At 37.0% G+C, this 16,597-nt stretch overlaps 1 protein-coding gene across 2 annotated transcripts in view; it reads right to left on the bottom strand.

Moving 5' to 3' along the window:
• DGKI (diacylglycerol kinase iota) overlaps nucleotides 1-16,597 on the bottom strand; it is a 215,584-nt gene that overhangs the window by 88,738 nt on the left and 110,249 nt on the right. For both annotated transcript variants that reach the window (XM_032199161.1, XM_032199152.1), the window contains 9 exons: nucleotides 15,735-15,817; nucleotides 13,382-13,442; nucleotides 9,971-10,084; nucleotides 9,242-9,379; nucleotides 7,996-8,074; nucleotides 4,354-4,409; nucleotides 3,828-3,890; nucleotides 3,535-3,608; nucleotides 1,967-2,078 (listed from right to left, as the gene is read on the bottom strand). In XM_032199161.1, the coding sequence (XP_032055052.1) occupies nucleotides 1,967-2,078; nucleotides 3,535-3,608; nucleotides 3,828-3,890; nucleotides 4,354-4,409; nucleotides 7,996-8,074; nucleotides 9,242-9,379; nucleotides 9,971-10,084; nucleotides 13,382-13,442; nucleotides 15,735-15,817 (780 nt within the window). The remainder of the gene's footprint in view (nucleotides 1-1,966; nucleotides 2,079-3,534; nucleotides 3,609-3,827; nucleotides 3,891-4,353; nucleotides 4,410-7,995; nucleotides 8,075-9,241; nucleotides 9,380-9,970; nucleotides 10,085-13,381; nucleotides 13,443-15,734; nucleotides 15,818-16,597) is intronic.

Below are 16,597 nucleotides of genomic sequence, written 5' to 3'. Positions count from 1 at the left end.
AAAAATATATAATAAATAAATATTCAGGAATGAAGTGATGAAAGTTAATTCCACAAGATCTATGATGCTAATAGAGTTTTTCCTACCTATAGGTTATTTCCATAGCTCACTAGGATTGATCAAAAATAGAAGCTATAAAAGAATCCATAATCTAAACAGACAAATGATTGCTGATCAAAGTGACCTTTTACTTTTTCTCACTTTGAAGATCTGATTTGTCTAAATATATCTTTGAGGAAACAAATAACATTATCAGAGGTATTCAGTCATTAAGAGCAGGGGCCTGAGCATGATCTGTACAAATTTGCTAAGAAGCCCAGATACCTGGCCACACTAAGTACCTTTGGTAGATTAACACAATTATGGAGATATCTACCACTGCATATAATCATCCTCTGAAGAGACTGACATTGTGTTTGACCACTTTGATAGTAGAACTCTGGAGCACTTTTGTAACTCAGTTTTAGATCACTTTAAGGATAGCATTGACAAAAAGTTAACTGCCAATTTAAAACTGTTGGTTGAATTTTCTTTCCATAATGGAACAAAAAGAAAAATAATACTCAATTTTCACAACATTTTGGTTGGCCATACGGAAGTTATTACTATTCTATTTTCAGTAAATGGATTTAGACAATTATATTAACAAGAGTCACATGGAAGTAGAAATGGCGATGTTTCTGGATACCAGTCCTATGTTGTCCTGTTATTTTGTACATTTATGTTATGAATATACAAGGTGATGACCTGGTACTAAGACTGATAAGGGATGCTCGTTCTTGTTTGTGTACATCTTCTGTAATAGTACACTAGCATCACCTTAGGTACTGACATACAGTATAAAAACCTATTTTTAATGTCTGTTTTGTTCGAATTAAGTACAAAATATACTGATCCCATTGGCTTTATGCATGATTTATGAGACTTGTATACCTTTAGAGCAAAGAACAAACTATTAAACTGCAAGGCAAAATAGATATACTGTACAATATTTCAACAATTTCAACTTAATATCTGTATTGGCTAAACTTATATTGCCAACAATATTCAGAAAATTCTGATTTTCTTAATGCTTTTTTTTTTTTTATTCCCCAAGTGAAAAGAAAAAAGAATGTTTTTAGGACAGTAGTACAGGCATTCAAATAGAACCAATTAAGTTGTCAAGAATGACCCAGACTCAGTTTCAAAATGTAGACATTGCCTTCAAAGACTGCTAAGTCCCTATACTGCAAAACACTAGCAGGGTGCAGATCACTTCCACTTCTACAACTTGACAATCAACATCGACAGTACATATCTTTCAAATTGCGTCTGTCTCTTTTGCTCCACAGCAGCTGAGAATACACTCATCTGAATAGCATGCAGTCTTTCACTAAGTACCCTAACCTTCAAAAGCAGAAGATTTTCCAAAGTATTTTGAGATAAACATTATTTTAATGTGTCAAAACAACTTTTTTTTAGGAGAAAAATATCTAAGGAAAATAATTAAATATAATTTGTCATAATTGTCTCCAGAACAGAAGCCAGTTTTAGGAAAAAAAAAAAAAAAAAATGGAACTTTTATGTCACAGATTAAATTATACAAAATCTAAAAAGAAACAGCAGTAATTATTTGACCATAGAATATTCCCACAGTAAAAACATGCCTACGTGCTGTTTGTTTCACTGTCATGATCTTGCTGTTTAATTTGAGAGCATTTTAAAGCACTGCTAAATGTATAAATTAAAAAATTCACTGCTTGCAAAATATTGCTATTATTAAAAAGCACTTATTATATTTATAAATTACTGTTTTTCCCCCTCATTTAAAACCTAACAGCAGAGCATATTTTGGCCTTAGCTGAAAACACAGAATTGTGGTGTTTTTTTTCAGTATTTAAAACAATTTTTCCTCTGTAATGCTGCCCATAGAATTTACTGAATCTCCTCCTACCTTCAGGAGGGGCAGCACCTGCCATATACTCACCAGTGAGGCCATTGTGAACCCAATGACTTCAATGTAGCCATCATCATGCCGCTGAGGCTCGAAGTCTCTGTGATCTCCAGGGTTTCCCCAGGGCATTGTGCCAGCACAATACCTACAGAAAGTTTGGAAAGCAAGCTTTGAGAAAGCAGTTTTCCCTGATGGGTCCTGACTATTAGCTTGACTATTGGCCTGCTCTGATCTCCAGAAGAAACACTGAAACATCTATTTCAGGATGTAGTCGAGGTACAATTAAAAGTTATGTTGACATGGAATGGACAAAAGGAGAAACTTGGTCTCTAATTTCTAAGCTGGTACAGCATTCACAAATTTAACCATCACAGTCTTTGGAAGGTTCCTCCCCAACAAGGAAGTGGGAGAAACACTAAGCAACAGGCAACAGAGCAGCAGCATTTTGTTCTTCCTATTTGCTCTGCTCTCTGCAGATCAGGATTCAGCTTCACTGGCACCTGTGATTTGCCTGCCAGAAATTTGCTTATCCCCTCTGCTAGGAAGGCACAGGGGTGCAGCAGCAGCCCCAGCCTCAGAGCATTGTTTTTTCTCTCTCTGCTGTCTCATAAGCTCTGACAGCACAAGGACTGCAAAAAAAAAATGCATAGCTTGAGGAGGCAAGGGAGAAATAAAGAGGAACAGATGCAGCCATCATGTATACCTTTCCTACCATTATAGAATGGATATAAAAGTGATCTAAAAGCAACAGGAGAGAACTTTGTAGAGGAGACACCAAGTGTCTCCTTGCAGAGAGGGCAGTACTGGACCACCAGGTGTTTGGGCTTGCACATGGAGTAAAGAGATAGGCTCCAAAGTGTGGGGCACAAGAAAACCCATTTGAGGCGCAGGAAGAAAGTATTTTTCTTACTGTTAATAAAATTATTATTTCAATAGTGTTTATTTCATCTTTGTGACTTCCTTTTCTAATTTATCTTTTTGTGTCTGTTTTATAATGTACATATTAGTATACTAATACTTGTATGTAAGTTGTAAATAAACATACATATTCATGCTCATTTTTTATTTTTTTAACATTAGGGGTGCACAAACAAAAGATTTTGGAGACCACTGGTCTAGAGAGCAGGAGACAGACAACTTTTAAAGATACAGACTTACTTCTATTTGGGCTATCTTCTACTAAATTAAGAAAAAACATTTATTTCAACAAATTTCATGTTTGTTTCTTTAAAAATATTGATTTTCTTTTTCCATTTCCCACATTGTTTCTAATTAGGCAGAAGACCAGTCATTCTTGTCTGGTTTGCTATCTGGTTTGCAGGTTAGGCACACAACTTTTGAAAGCCAGTTTGTTAAACAATCCCTTCTACTAATTCCATATCAAAGGATATTCAACTTTTTAAAGAATATTGTTGCACCCTGAACTCCCATCCTATTCCGTGTTGCTAATTAACAGTATTATAAGCACCTAACTCTCGGGAAAGAAGCACAGTAGCAATATGTTTCCTGCACATCCATCCAACAGAGGACAACTTGCAGATATTGATTTTATTATTAATATTATTTTCTATTATAACTCCAAGCATCTGTCTTGAGCTTACCTGGGAATATTTAAAAACACTATACACTGGAACTTCAGCTCCTGGATCTTTGGAGTCAGGTCTGTACCATCACACTACAAAGCCAAAGTGACAGAGCACAGAGAAATTGCTGAATGGAGCCACAGACAAGAGAAGTGTTGCTGCTTTGTAACAGCTTTCCCAAGACTTTCCTTGGAATGTGTTGCAAATGTCATGCTCAAAACTGAAAAGTAACAGAGCCATTAAACTCTCACCTCACTCTTTCTCCATTCCCCCTCTTTCCAAAATACTATGACACAATTTCCTATACTTACCACAACTTTAACGTGCTTGGATAAATCTTTTGAGCTTCTTTGCAGAAAGTCTGAAAAGGCTGCCTACAACAGAAATAAGAGTAGGAATCATCATCGTCTTCTCTATTTCCTCATTTCTTATCCCACCGAAGAGCTTATAACAAAATGCCATTATTTTGTCAAACCTATTCTTTCCTGATCTCAGGAAATATGATTTTTTAAATATATATATATATATATACATATACACGCGAGTATATATATATAGTTATAGTTATAAAACTTATAATACTTCTCCTTTTGAAAGGTTAGCAAGAGAATGTCCTTGGGTAAAATATGATCAGTACTGTATCCAATACTGTAATACAATCAGCACTCTCCAACAGACATGTGTCATTGCCAGAAAGAGTACATGTGTATTTCTAAATTGCAGCAGGCAAAATGAATCAGTACAAACTGCTGGTGTGAGAATGGAAGGGAGAAAGGATACAGTAAAACATTCAATAATATAAAATAACATTATTCTGTAAAATGAATCACAACTCACCCCTGCATAAAACATTTTATTTCTAAATCGGCTGTTGAATTTCTCTGGATTCGCTTCTGTGAAAAGATACAAAAGAAAAATATGAACACCTTAATAAATTGAGTAGATTCCATTGTACTTTCAGATTTTCTATGAACACTATAGTGCTTTCAGCACATATCACTCAGTAAAAGTATTAACATGAATACATTTTTCTCATGTGAGGTTCCTGCATCTGTGCCATTATCTGCTATCAGATTCCAAACATTGATATTGAATTCTTCCCCTTTCCTGTACAGTGAAAATAGATGGAAACATGAACAAAGGGGTAACAAAAATAAAACCAGCTTGTTTAGCACCTCTCAGACTATTCATCTCAAGACCCCTCCATACCATCTGTGAGACTTCTGTTTTCACCAACATAGAACAGATTTCTTTAACAGTTATCAGAAACCTATGAAACACTAACCCATGCTCCAAAGCAGGACTAAACTGTTAGTAAATTATGAGATGAAAAATAAATTCTGATGCATTACAAAGAGGATATCCAGAAAGGTACTCAGGAATTGCCATCTCTACCCGAGTATTCCTGCAGCAAATTATGTGGTTATTCCAAAACCTATTTAAAGAGCTGTTCATTTGGATTAGACTCAAAGGGATAGGGAATTTTAGTAGTCCATTAGTAACACCAGTGCAGTGGTTAATTATTCTCACAATTAAAATAAATCTGTGGATTTTTTTTTTCTTATTTTGAGTGTTTCTGGCTTCTACTGCTAACTGCTAAATCTTATCATATTTCTCTGTCTATTAGATTAAAAGGCCCTCAACTATCAGATATCTTCTCCCTGAGTAAATACTTATGGGTGGTGATTAAATCTCCTCCTAACCTTCTCTCCGATAAGCTAAATGGAGCTCCTTTGATCTTCCAGTACACAGCATATTTCTCAGAATAAAGGTCACTTTCATGCCTCCCTGGGGACTGCTTTCCAAGTCTGCAGCATCCAGAGGTTTCAGAAGCAGTTCTTCTGATACTGTATACAGCAATAGAACCATTCACCTACTCTTGCTCAGTGATTTTCTAGCAAAATCATCCAAGAAATGACCTTAGTCCTTCTGGCTAAAGTAGAACACTGGTATAAACACTTCCAAATTACTTCATCTCAAATTATTATTTGTAACAACTCATCTAGTTCTCTTTGAAGTCACTACATCTCACAATATAATGCTCCATTTCATAAGAGTTACGTTATTTCTTGTGTGATTGTCTGCCCCATTATTGTATCATGCATTTGTTCTGTTGTGCAGTCAGGGTCACCTCTTCTTAAAATTATTCATTTAATTGCGTAAGTAAATCTCATCTTTTATTCACTTACTGAGCTGACAGCTCTACAGAAATTCTCAGAACCCCATGCTAAGAAGTGGGTGGCTCCCAAATGCTCAAGTGCCCATGCTTCATGTTCTCTGATGTGGTTATCCCCAGTGGCAGCAGCCACCAGGGTACTGACTCTTACACAGATCTTGTGACAAATATTGACCTGAATCAAAGCCCCGTTTGGAGGCAGCTAAACAGAAAAGGAGACTTTGTGAGGCCAGGGACTCAGCAGTCTTTCAACATACTAAACTGCTCCTACCATTGGCATGGCAGATGAACATTGGCAGGGAGGAAAGACTCTTTCTACCAAGCTGAATAGAGCCTAAAGTTGACTAGAGTGTGATTTCGATTGTAGAAGCAAATCAATGACTGCATATCCAAAGCTCACTCCATCCTCACCCTTCAACACTATCAATGTCAACAGGGATGAAGTAAAATGCATAGTCCCCGCTCCACCAGAGCATAAGCATAACAAAGGGGGAAACTGTGGCTCTGGAGAGTTGCTATCCAGAATGCTTCCTGTAGAAGCAAAGCTTGGAGCCAACCCTCAAGGCTCAATCTCATTAGTCACAAGAAAAGTGTAGAGGTTGCCATGGAAATAGCCATGGTCACATACAGGTTCCTCTGAGACACTGCAATCACTGTTTAGTTAAAATATAACAATTTAGCAATCTCCATAGCATAAAATGGCCTGATAGCCTAAGAGTTCAAATCAATCTTAATTTATTTTGGATTTAGGTTTTCTGTGTTTTTGTTGTTGTTGTTTGTTGGGGGGGCGGAGGGGTTGATTGGTTAGTTTTTGTATGTTTGTTTTAACGCTACATGTGATTACAAATGTTCCACATAAGAAACTGCATACAACCACTTGTCTTATCGGGCCAAGTGCAAAGAGATCAAAATCTGTTCTGTATTGCTTAATTCCACATGAAACACAATAAAACCCATACATCAGCAACACCTCCAAAGCTATAAGCTTTTCTCTCCTACAACATATAGGAGTGACTTCATATCTTTTAGCATTCAAGAGGGTAAGGAAACACTAACAGAATGACTTGTGAGAGCATGCACTAGTGCTATGAAAAACTCTTCTGTCCATACATACCCACTCACAGATAGACAGCTTGCTCTGCCAAGTATTTTTCACCCACATAAATTTTTAAAGCACTGGCATCTCTGGAATAACATTCATTCTTTATAGGGCTCCATAACTTCATTATTAAGTAATGCCTCCATTAAGTGAGAAAGTAGCCGTGCATTTCATCTATACAGTATATTCACATTCACATTAGCAATTCATGTTGATATGCATGCACACACAAAAAAAAAAAAAAGCATACAGCTGTCATCATTTCATTCGTGTGCCCTTTTATGCCCCCTCATTATTATTCCTAAAGCTTGAAGCAGTCCTAAACATTATAAAATATGCATTAGCTTATTCCATCATGTACTCTGCTCTTTATTTAGCAAGGCATTCAGGTGCTATCTTTTTGTTTTGTAATGACACTGATGATATGAAAGTGAAGATAAGGAAGGCTGCTGTTCAGAAGAAAAACATGAATATGAAGCTGAAATGATCAAAAAGTGAACACAGGCAATTGGACAAGGTCTGTTTATACAAGCATGCTTGCCTAAACCATACAAATCTAACAGTTCACATCACTCCAAGGTCTACCTGTTAAGCCACGTTTGGATTGTGTGGTAATAACTGCCATCAGCAAGGGGACAAGCAAGATTCTGCAACAGCTCAAATTGCTGGCAGTTCATTAAAGCATTTCATTTGCAGAGATACCTTCTGGGTCTGTACCAAGTCCAATGACATTATGTTATACTCATCCATAGGTAACAGTTGTGCATTTCTAGATCAGCTATCCTCCTGCTACTTTCACATCCTCACTGATCTTATCCTTTCTCCCCCTTCACATGGCAGGAAAAACTTGCACCTGGCTTGCATTTGTTCTTTCTGCTCTTATTCTGACACTTGTATGTCAGTGTAAGCTGTCTTTATAATTGTATTTGGCATCTCCTTTAAAAGGTCAAGAATATGAAATCTCCCCATTTAGCCATTTTACTCCAGTGAATGCCATTTTTTCTTGTACTTTTTTTATTTTTAAATCACAAAATCCCTTGGAAACTCATGATACAATCATTTCCTTGCTACCTGTGGTGTGTACCTTGGGTTTGTATGTTCCAACACTCTTTGAATTATAAGAAAGCATTAAATTCAAATCCATTTGTAATTCATAAAATAACTGTCCAAGGTTTAAAAAAAAAAAAAAAAAAGCTCCTCTTACCTCTAGATTCATGGAACTCCAGTGTAACATGTGCATCAAACCCAAGGCTGAAGTAATTATTGAAGACACTGAGTGGAAGCTATAATTGGATAATAGAAAGACATGTAAAAATAACACAAATTAAATATTCCGTGACACACCAGGCACTAACTATTTTAAATCTGGCACCTCATGAAAAACTAAGGAAATGGAATACATCAGGGAAGTGTATGCAGAAGTTGTTCTGAAGCCTAGTAATAGCTTGTGGAAGATATTCAAATACAAAAGCCTAAAGAACACAAACACATCTACAGAGTTTTATGATCATATAAGTATCTTTGTAAACACATCACAAGGTTCTTCATTTATTTTCTCATTGAGATTTCCCTGAACATTACTCCACTTAACATGTCAATACAAAGGTTTTCCTAATTGCTGGCACTTCAAGCTCAGCATTGCGAATGAAACTCAAGCTGTGTTCTTCCTGCTTCATATATAACCAGGAGCAATGCAAGTCCCAGACAAGAAGGCCTAATTCTACTGAGGATGCATGAAGCAGGGAAGAACGCATCTGGCCTCTTCATCATTATACTGACCCATCATGGCCATAGAGAGATAAAAATAACATCCAACAGATAAACTGGAAATTATAACTGAGAAGAGGAAAATGGTGCACAGAATCATTTTTTGATGATAGTGACACTTTCAACATCTCCAGTCCAAATGACATACCACTACAAATGTGATCCCCTCACAAAGATTTTACTGTTCTTCAACTCTCAAGGTACACTAATGGAGATCATATGGAGACCCCCACAAAAAGATGTTAAATCTAAACATACACTACTCCTTGCTGAAACGAAAGGAACAGTTGGTATCCATCAGCAGAATCCTAAGGAATATAATTCTACATCATTTTTTAGATGTGCCTCTAATGGATGGTGGTCATACTATTCCTTCTCCTGCCACCTCAGGTTAACTAGAGAAAAAACAGTGACCTTTTAGATAAGATGCCATGGGGGTTTTGCCAGAATTTGGTTCTTGAGATAAACGTTTGAAGTCTGAGAGTATAACAACAAATACGATGGCTGATATGCATTATGGTTCGCATGTCACTGGAAGCACTGAGACAATAAAAGAGCAAAAGGTGAAGATGCAACTAGAAAATTAAAAAGTTTTGGAACTTCCCCACTCATACATCTTATGGTGTATCTCAAAAATCCTCTTAAGCATACTATAGTGTCCCTGGGAAAAAGAAGGCTCTAACCTTACGAGCCCCATCCTCCAACTCATCCTGCGGTAAATCTGGGTTGCGCTCAACCTGGAGATTCCACCGGTCCAGCTGGACAATGGTTCCATCTTCTACATGGCACAGGATCTTGGACACTGGTTCATCCGTGTAACCCTGGCAGTGGAATGAGTGTCACCAGAATATCAGCCATGGATAGCCAAAGCAAAGCAAGTTGTTCACCAATTACCTGGAAGACCTCCCTCTTTTCATGCAGATTTAAAACAGTGGACAAACGTTCTTTAGAACACCTCAAAATATTGCTAAATTTTGATATATGAAACATTTTGAAAAACTGTTGCTTAGGAACATAAGTCTTGGACAGGCATGGTAAGACCATAATGAGAAGAACCAGAGTGTGTTTGCCCTTTATGAAATAACTCCAGTGTGTAGTCAAGGATAAATATTGAGAGAAAAAAAAAAATGTTAGATATATGCTTAAAATATAAATCTACCTATTATTCTCAGTATTTGGCCTGAAATACCAGACAGATGCGTCTATGCCCACTCTTATTACAACAATTACATCATTAATAATTCAAGCCACCAAACTGGAAATTGAACTGAGCTGTTGTGTGCAAGTGAAGCAGACCTTGCAAGAAGCCCCACCAGCTATTTTAGCCAAAAGGAAGTTCCACACTACTACACTATAAATAAGAGCAGCAAGTTGAGAACCCACATGTAAGGGTAACCCCAGTCAGTGCTTACCCCACCCCAGTTGAGGGTGCGGGCAAGGTCATTCCCAGTGCCAAGTGGAAGGACAGCCACGGGAGGCTGGGGGTTGAGCTGCAGTTCATCTAGGATGGAGAGGATCCACCCAACCTATAAAACCAGAAATGCAAAAAACTGTTAGTCATGATGATGAAGAGGGAAGCAATGAAGGAAAAAAATGCATGTTTTAGTTGTATCCCCACCACACAAAAGTTCAAATAAAGCAAAAGAGAGAAGGAAAAATGAGGATATCAGAAATTTAACTGTACAACTGCCCCATCCAAGGTTTTGGCTTCCAGAGAGCTAGTAAAGGAGTCTTCATGAAGCTCCTGTGCAAGCAGAAGCAATAGGATGTAAACACTGGCTATTGTTAAAGGCACACAGAGGTTCTAAGGAATGTCAATAGAGAAGTTGCTATTCTTAAGAAATAATAGGACGTAGAATCATGCCAGGTATTTTTAAGGCTGCCTACAATTTTTCTTAAAAATATAGTAAGTTAAAATTAATGAAGAGTGATTAACAATGAGTTAGGAATAATATGGACAGCTCAAGCAAAATATTTTAAATTACTCTTACGCTAAAGGAAACTAAAACTTTGAGAACTGCCATGAAAGAAGACTCAAGAGATGCTTTAGAGCAGCATGGTATCTCAGAGCATGTCCTGGAATAAAAGGTCCCAGTCAGCTCAAGCACTGATTCACCCAGAGGTCTCCCATTCCCCAGATAATTCATACCTTAGTGCTGAATTATTTCACTGTGAGCAAAACATAATATAAATATATATATTGATACAGGACTTGTCTTGATAAAAGATGAGCTAAACTATAATGCTGAGGACTGACCACTGTGGGTTGGAAAAATGAGTCTGGATCTTTTGCACCATAAGCCATTGGTTATTTTAGAAAGCTGATTCTCTCTCTTCCCCTGTTCAGGACTACATAAAACTTTTCAATACAAATCTGGCTAAAAGGAACAAAGTACCATAAATGTTTTGTTTTCTTTAAAAGGTAATTTCCATCAGTGAAAGGAGTGTTGCTGAAAATATTCTCAAGCTTTTTATGACTGAAATTCTTGCTCTAAGAAAATAGCACCATTACTTAGGTTAATTCTCAACTTTAAAAAAAAAAAAAAAAAAAAAAAAAAAAAAAGTTAAAAGAATATGGGGTGCATTTTAAATAATGATTATTAAAAAAAAAAAAAAAAAGCAGATAAATATAGGGGGAAAAATATATATATATATTTTTCCTGATACCAGTGTTCAAAGATGCCATCACTACTGAAAATGTAAGGTTTTAAAAAGACATGAAACTACTGACTTCACCTGGAAAGGACTTCTCTTCTTCCAACTATTATTTCTGTGATTTCAAATCTTACCAGATTGTCAGAGGTAAGTAACCTTCTAAAAAATAAGTCCTCTGGTATTGAGAATGGGAGAGAGTAGAGACTTATATAATTCCAGAACTATTTGAACAGCCCTTTGTCATTGTCACTGACTTAATCCATACATCTGCACCTCCATCTCACACTGGGACAGGTAACATTACAAATACCAACCACTTTTGTAAATGCTTGTAACTGATAAACAGAAACTTCAAATTACTAATTTATATTTACAACATTGCTCTTTAATTTGAGGTCATTTCTAAACCTTGTTTTATAAAACATCAAAGATGTTTTATAGTCAATGATGAAAAAGAGTATCACTTCACTCTAAAAGGAAAGCTCCTGACTGCTTTGAAAGCTTACACCCTAGAAAGGAACAAGTAACGATAATGGAAAAGTTACAATAAGTTCTGACTCACCTCAATAATGCAAGATAACATCTGGTCTCATTGAATATTCACTAAGTCCATTTGAGCCAGATTTCTCATTTCTAGATGTAATGGCTTTGGGAATAGCTAGATATTAATTTGCTTCAAACTGAGAAGCAGCAAAGGTAATAGTCGAGCGCTGCTCATACTAATGCGAAGGTGCTGCCCCCTGTTGCTTGCAATGCTCAGTGAAGAAAAACCAGGATGCTAAGATTCAATATAGTTGTATTAATTTCTATTTTAATTTTTTCAGAAAAATAAGGTTTTCCTCCTATTAAAATTCTGGCTTCCTCAGACAGCAACTGCAAACACTTTCAGAAACTGACTGAAAACCTCTCTTTTTTGCAGCTAATACCTCTTTTTTTGCAGTAATACCTCACAGGTTTTTCAAGGAGTGTTCCCAGTTCAGTGACAGTAATATCTTATTGTCCCAGGTACCAGAAAGATGGCATTCAAATCACATTTTTTCTTTATTCTTTCAGGGGAAGCACTAGAATTAATAACCTTTACATCTGGGGGTTTAAAAGAACCCACAGAAGCTGAACAGAAGCTTTCCCCAGAAATTCAAGCAGAGAGTGTTTCAGAGCAGGTTCGGCTCACTTATTAAAAACAAACAAAAATAAATAAAACCAAAAATTATATATATATTAAAAAAAAATAATAATAATCTGTTTAGGTGCCCTAAATATCTTCTTATATATATATTTATATTTATATATCCTGGCCAACCATTGTACCTTTCAGTCAGAAATGCATTTTATATGGTTATGAATATTATATCTATGTGGTTATGAGTATTATATCTATATGGTTATGGTTATATCTATATGGTTATGAGTATTATCAAATGTTATGTCTGGGGAACTGAGCTTCACAGAGACTAAAGGTCAGTTTTTCAACTGTATTTTGACACTCGGTGGCACAGAGTGAGATTTATAATATTCTTAAGTACTGGCAAGATTAACACAGTTGTAATTACTTCATTATTACTCTTGGCCTCCAGGCCCCAAAACTGCAAGAGCCTGTCCTCATCTGAAGGTGCCTAAATTCTTTAAAGATCTGATCCTACTCACTTATCCAAGAACACATAGCAATCAATGGCAAGGAAACTACCGAACCTAAATCTTCCAGATTCCAGGCTGATAGTATGACCACTTCCTCACAGTGAATTTTTAAAGAAAGTGAGGAAACTTGAGGCACAGAGACCCCATTTGACAGTACTTGGACATCATGAAGACAACAGCAGAACATGACAGAAGTTAAGATTTAATGACCCCCAGACACTAATTTAACCTGTTAGATCCTCAGATCTGTGCAAATATTAAGAGAAAGCCAACAAAGAAGGTCTTTATTTTGTAAGCGTTGCCAAATCTTAATGCATAAAGCAGACAGAACCTAGGACATTAGGACAGAATGATATAGCCCCATCACTAAGCAGGCCAGATCACATAGAAAAGACGAAAAAAAAAATAGTAGATTTAATAAATGTAAGGTAGGTTATCTAGCTCTGCAGGCACCACAAGGTGGGAAACCCATGACTGTGACCCCTTTCATCTCTCGGCAATGACCAAAGGACTGCCAGGCACTGGTCACCTACCGTCCCATCCCCACCACAGGCCAGGATCCGCAGGTTTGGCACTTTTCTGTACAGCTCCAGCCTGGTCGAGAGAGGGGAAAAAAAAAAAAAAAAAAAAAGTGAAAAAAACAAAAAAGTCAATAGAACAATGCAAGTAATATTCATGCATTTTGCTGAGTGACAGTTTATCAGCCACTTATTTCTCTCTAGAATATTATCAGTGGCATAGAGTGGAGGTAGAAAAATAAAATTAAAAAAAATGAGATGAGGCCTTCTTTCACAGCTAGACAACCCCTCCTGAGAAGTATTTTATCTGTTTAACATGGGAACATGTAGTCTGAAAGGCCAGATGCTCTTCTCCCTCTGGAGATGATAACACCTTGCATTGCCCTCTTATCCTAAGGCAACAAATGTAAACATTGGGGTTTTTAAACCAAACATAGTGTTTCTCATCAGGGCATGCTGAGCTCTATTTCTGAAGCGTTTAGAGCATGACAGCTCCTTCAACTGATAATTGTATTTCTTTAATACCATGGAAGGCAATATCACCTAACAGAGCTCCTTCTCTGGCTATCTGATATAAGATACCAAAAGGAAAGCCAAAAAAGGCCTGTTCTATCAGTTGTGTGAAAGAGAGTCCTAATTAAACATCTCCCAGTGGAGGGGATACATTCACAGGTAGAGACATAGTGAACTGAGGATCTAATTCTCCTTTAATTCCATTACACAACTCTGAAAACCATAAATCTACTTGAAAGCTTCTGTACATCATGAGAACAGAGGCAGGTGTTTCAGCAGGAAAAAAATAAATAAAAATGAGTGCTTTAGAAGTATGAATAGCAAACACTTGGTCCATTCATATAGGTAAATATATGATTTTAAATTATCAGTGTCCTTTTGTGCTGCCTAGGTTGTCAAAATATCACTGAACAGATAGTTAAGTAAAGCAAAAATCCTTATCTCAAATAAAAATTATCTCAAATAACTTTTAGCAGTGAGAATCACCCCTTTAAGGACAGGTCCTCCTGAGGGACACTCACCCTTCAACCACTGCCCAGATAAGCAGCATCAGATAGTCAGCAAAGGGAAGATAGTTGCATGCTGCTGTCATCTATGGGAATATAAAAGCAGCTTCACCCCTTCATAATGATCAGCCACTAGTCAATGGTCAGGCACTGTGGGATCCACAGCACATAGACTCTACTGAGATTTAGGCATAGTGTACTGTTGAGTGAACTCCCTACTTCAAATATATGAATCTGGTCACCCGTGCAATTGCCTTCAGTTGGTGCTCTGATGTACATTTTAAAGCTGTAACTATGAACAAAATTCAATGATGTTTTCCTAATACATGATTTTGTATTAAAGGATAGCCTTCTACAGGTTTGTCCTTCTTCTCTTGTAGACAGAATTCTTAAAACATCATCTGTGTATCTGCTTACAATATGAACAGGAGATCATGTAGCATCCTTTATCTCTGCTTCTGTCACTTGCTGTGGGCACTCCCAAGTCATTTAACAAAAGGAACAACAATCAAAATCTGGCCAATAGAGGGTGCTCCTTGACAAATGTAAAAGATTGTATCTCAATAACCAAGCTGCCATACCTCTCATACATCTATTAGAATGGTGTATATACCATCCCCATCTTGTTTCATATGAACTACCTTTTCTTGAATATTTTCTTTCACCCACAATACCAGAACATCAACTCCAATTGGTTGTCTCCACATATGTATATACATATTTATTTAGATATACATCTTTATACATGAGGATGGAATTTGCAGACAACACAACAGAAAAAATGTAATAGAAGTAACCTCCTATTTAACAGATAACCTACTAACTTGTCATAGATAATTTGAGTTTGAAGGAACTTCTAGTTCAGCTCCAGCTCAAAGCAGAGTCAACACAGATCAGACCATGTTTCTCAGGGTTTCATCAAGCTGGGGCTCAAAAATCTCCTCATATGAAGAGAACCTATTCCAATGGGTAACCGTCCCCACAGTGAAAAAGTCTTTCATTATATCCAGATGGATCCCCTCTCATTTCAAGCATCTCTTTTGACAATTTGTCCACTGTTTCTTGCCCCTCCTGCCATGCTGCTGTAAAGGGTCAGGCTCTGTCTTCTCAGTAGCTTCCTCATAGGTATTTAAAACAAGTGTTAAGACCCCCAAGCCTTGTCATTTTCATTCACATGATTAAGGACCTTATCTGAAGTCATTTTAAGGGCTTAACTATACTCTGAAACTCTGATTCTAGATAACATATATCAGCATCATTAGTCTACCAATCTATCCAAGTTAGATGTTCATCTGCTTTCCTGATATAAAAAGAATTATGGTTCACATGGTGAGTGCTTGAGGACTTACGCATCTTTTGGCCCTTCCTGAGAGAGATCAAAGACTTGGCGTGGATTCAAATACCACATAAACGTTTGGAGAATCTTGGTGCCCTGGGAAAAGAGAAAAATTAAAGGAAGGGAAATTATGAATTGTATAATGATTATTAGAATTAATAGTGCTCATTATTCACTATATTTGGACTGCTTTTCCTTCCTCTGTGCTTTATAATGCAAAAATAAACCAATAAAAATACAAAATAAAAAGTGGTGTAGCCGATGACCCCCCAATAGAGACCCAATAATTCATGCAGGGTGCACATGTATACATATAAATTGAATTTAACCACACAGATCACTAACAGTTCGCAAGAACAAGAACTCGGGTTCAGACCAAAGATTCATTTCCTACAGAAACCTGTTCTACCTCTGACCACATGCAACTATAAACCTCTGTTATCCCACTCAGCCTCAGCCTGCAATCCATGACAGCAAAACGATGAAAAAGCTTGCAGGCAAAGTCACCATAGTGAACAGTGTCCTACCCAACATCCAAGCAATTATGCTTCTTCGACATCCTCCATCACCACCATGAACACTTATAACTGTAAGCTTCTACTATCTTGTGAAGCAGAAACCAAGGACTCTGTGGGCAGTAGCTGCACCACTGCTCCCTCAACTTAGTGCAGATTGGTCAACCTTTCACCGAAATATCACCTGGTTCTATAAGGTATACTACAGGAACAGAAGTGATTTATTAAATGCCATAACAATGTGGCATTTCACATTCATTGGGCTTTCCTCATAAAATTACATCATATTTTGCATAAAAGAAGTCTAAGACCGTTCACCAGGAATCTAAAATTTCTGTGGAAAGTTGAGTTCTGAAAACTT

Source organism: Aythya fuligula, chromosome 1 (assembly GCF_009819795.1).
Source record: "Aythya fuligula isolate bAytFul2 chromosome 1, bAytFul2.pri, whole genome shotgun sequence".
NCBI classification, from domain to species: domain Eukaryota; kingdom Metazoa; phylum Chordata; class Aves; order Anseriformes; family Anatidae; genus Aythya; species Aythya fuligula.
This window is presented reverse-complemented; position numbering and strand designations above follow the sequence as displayed.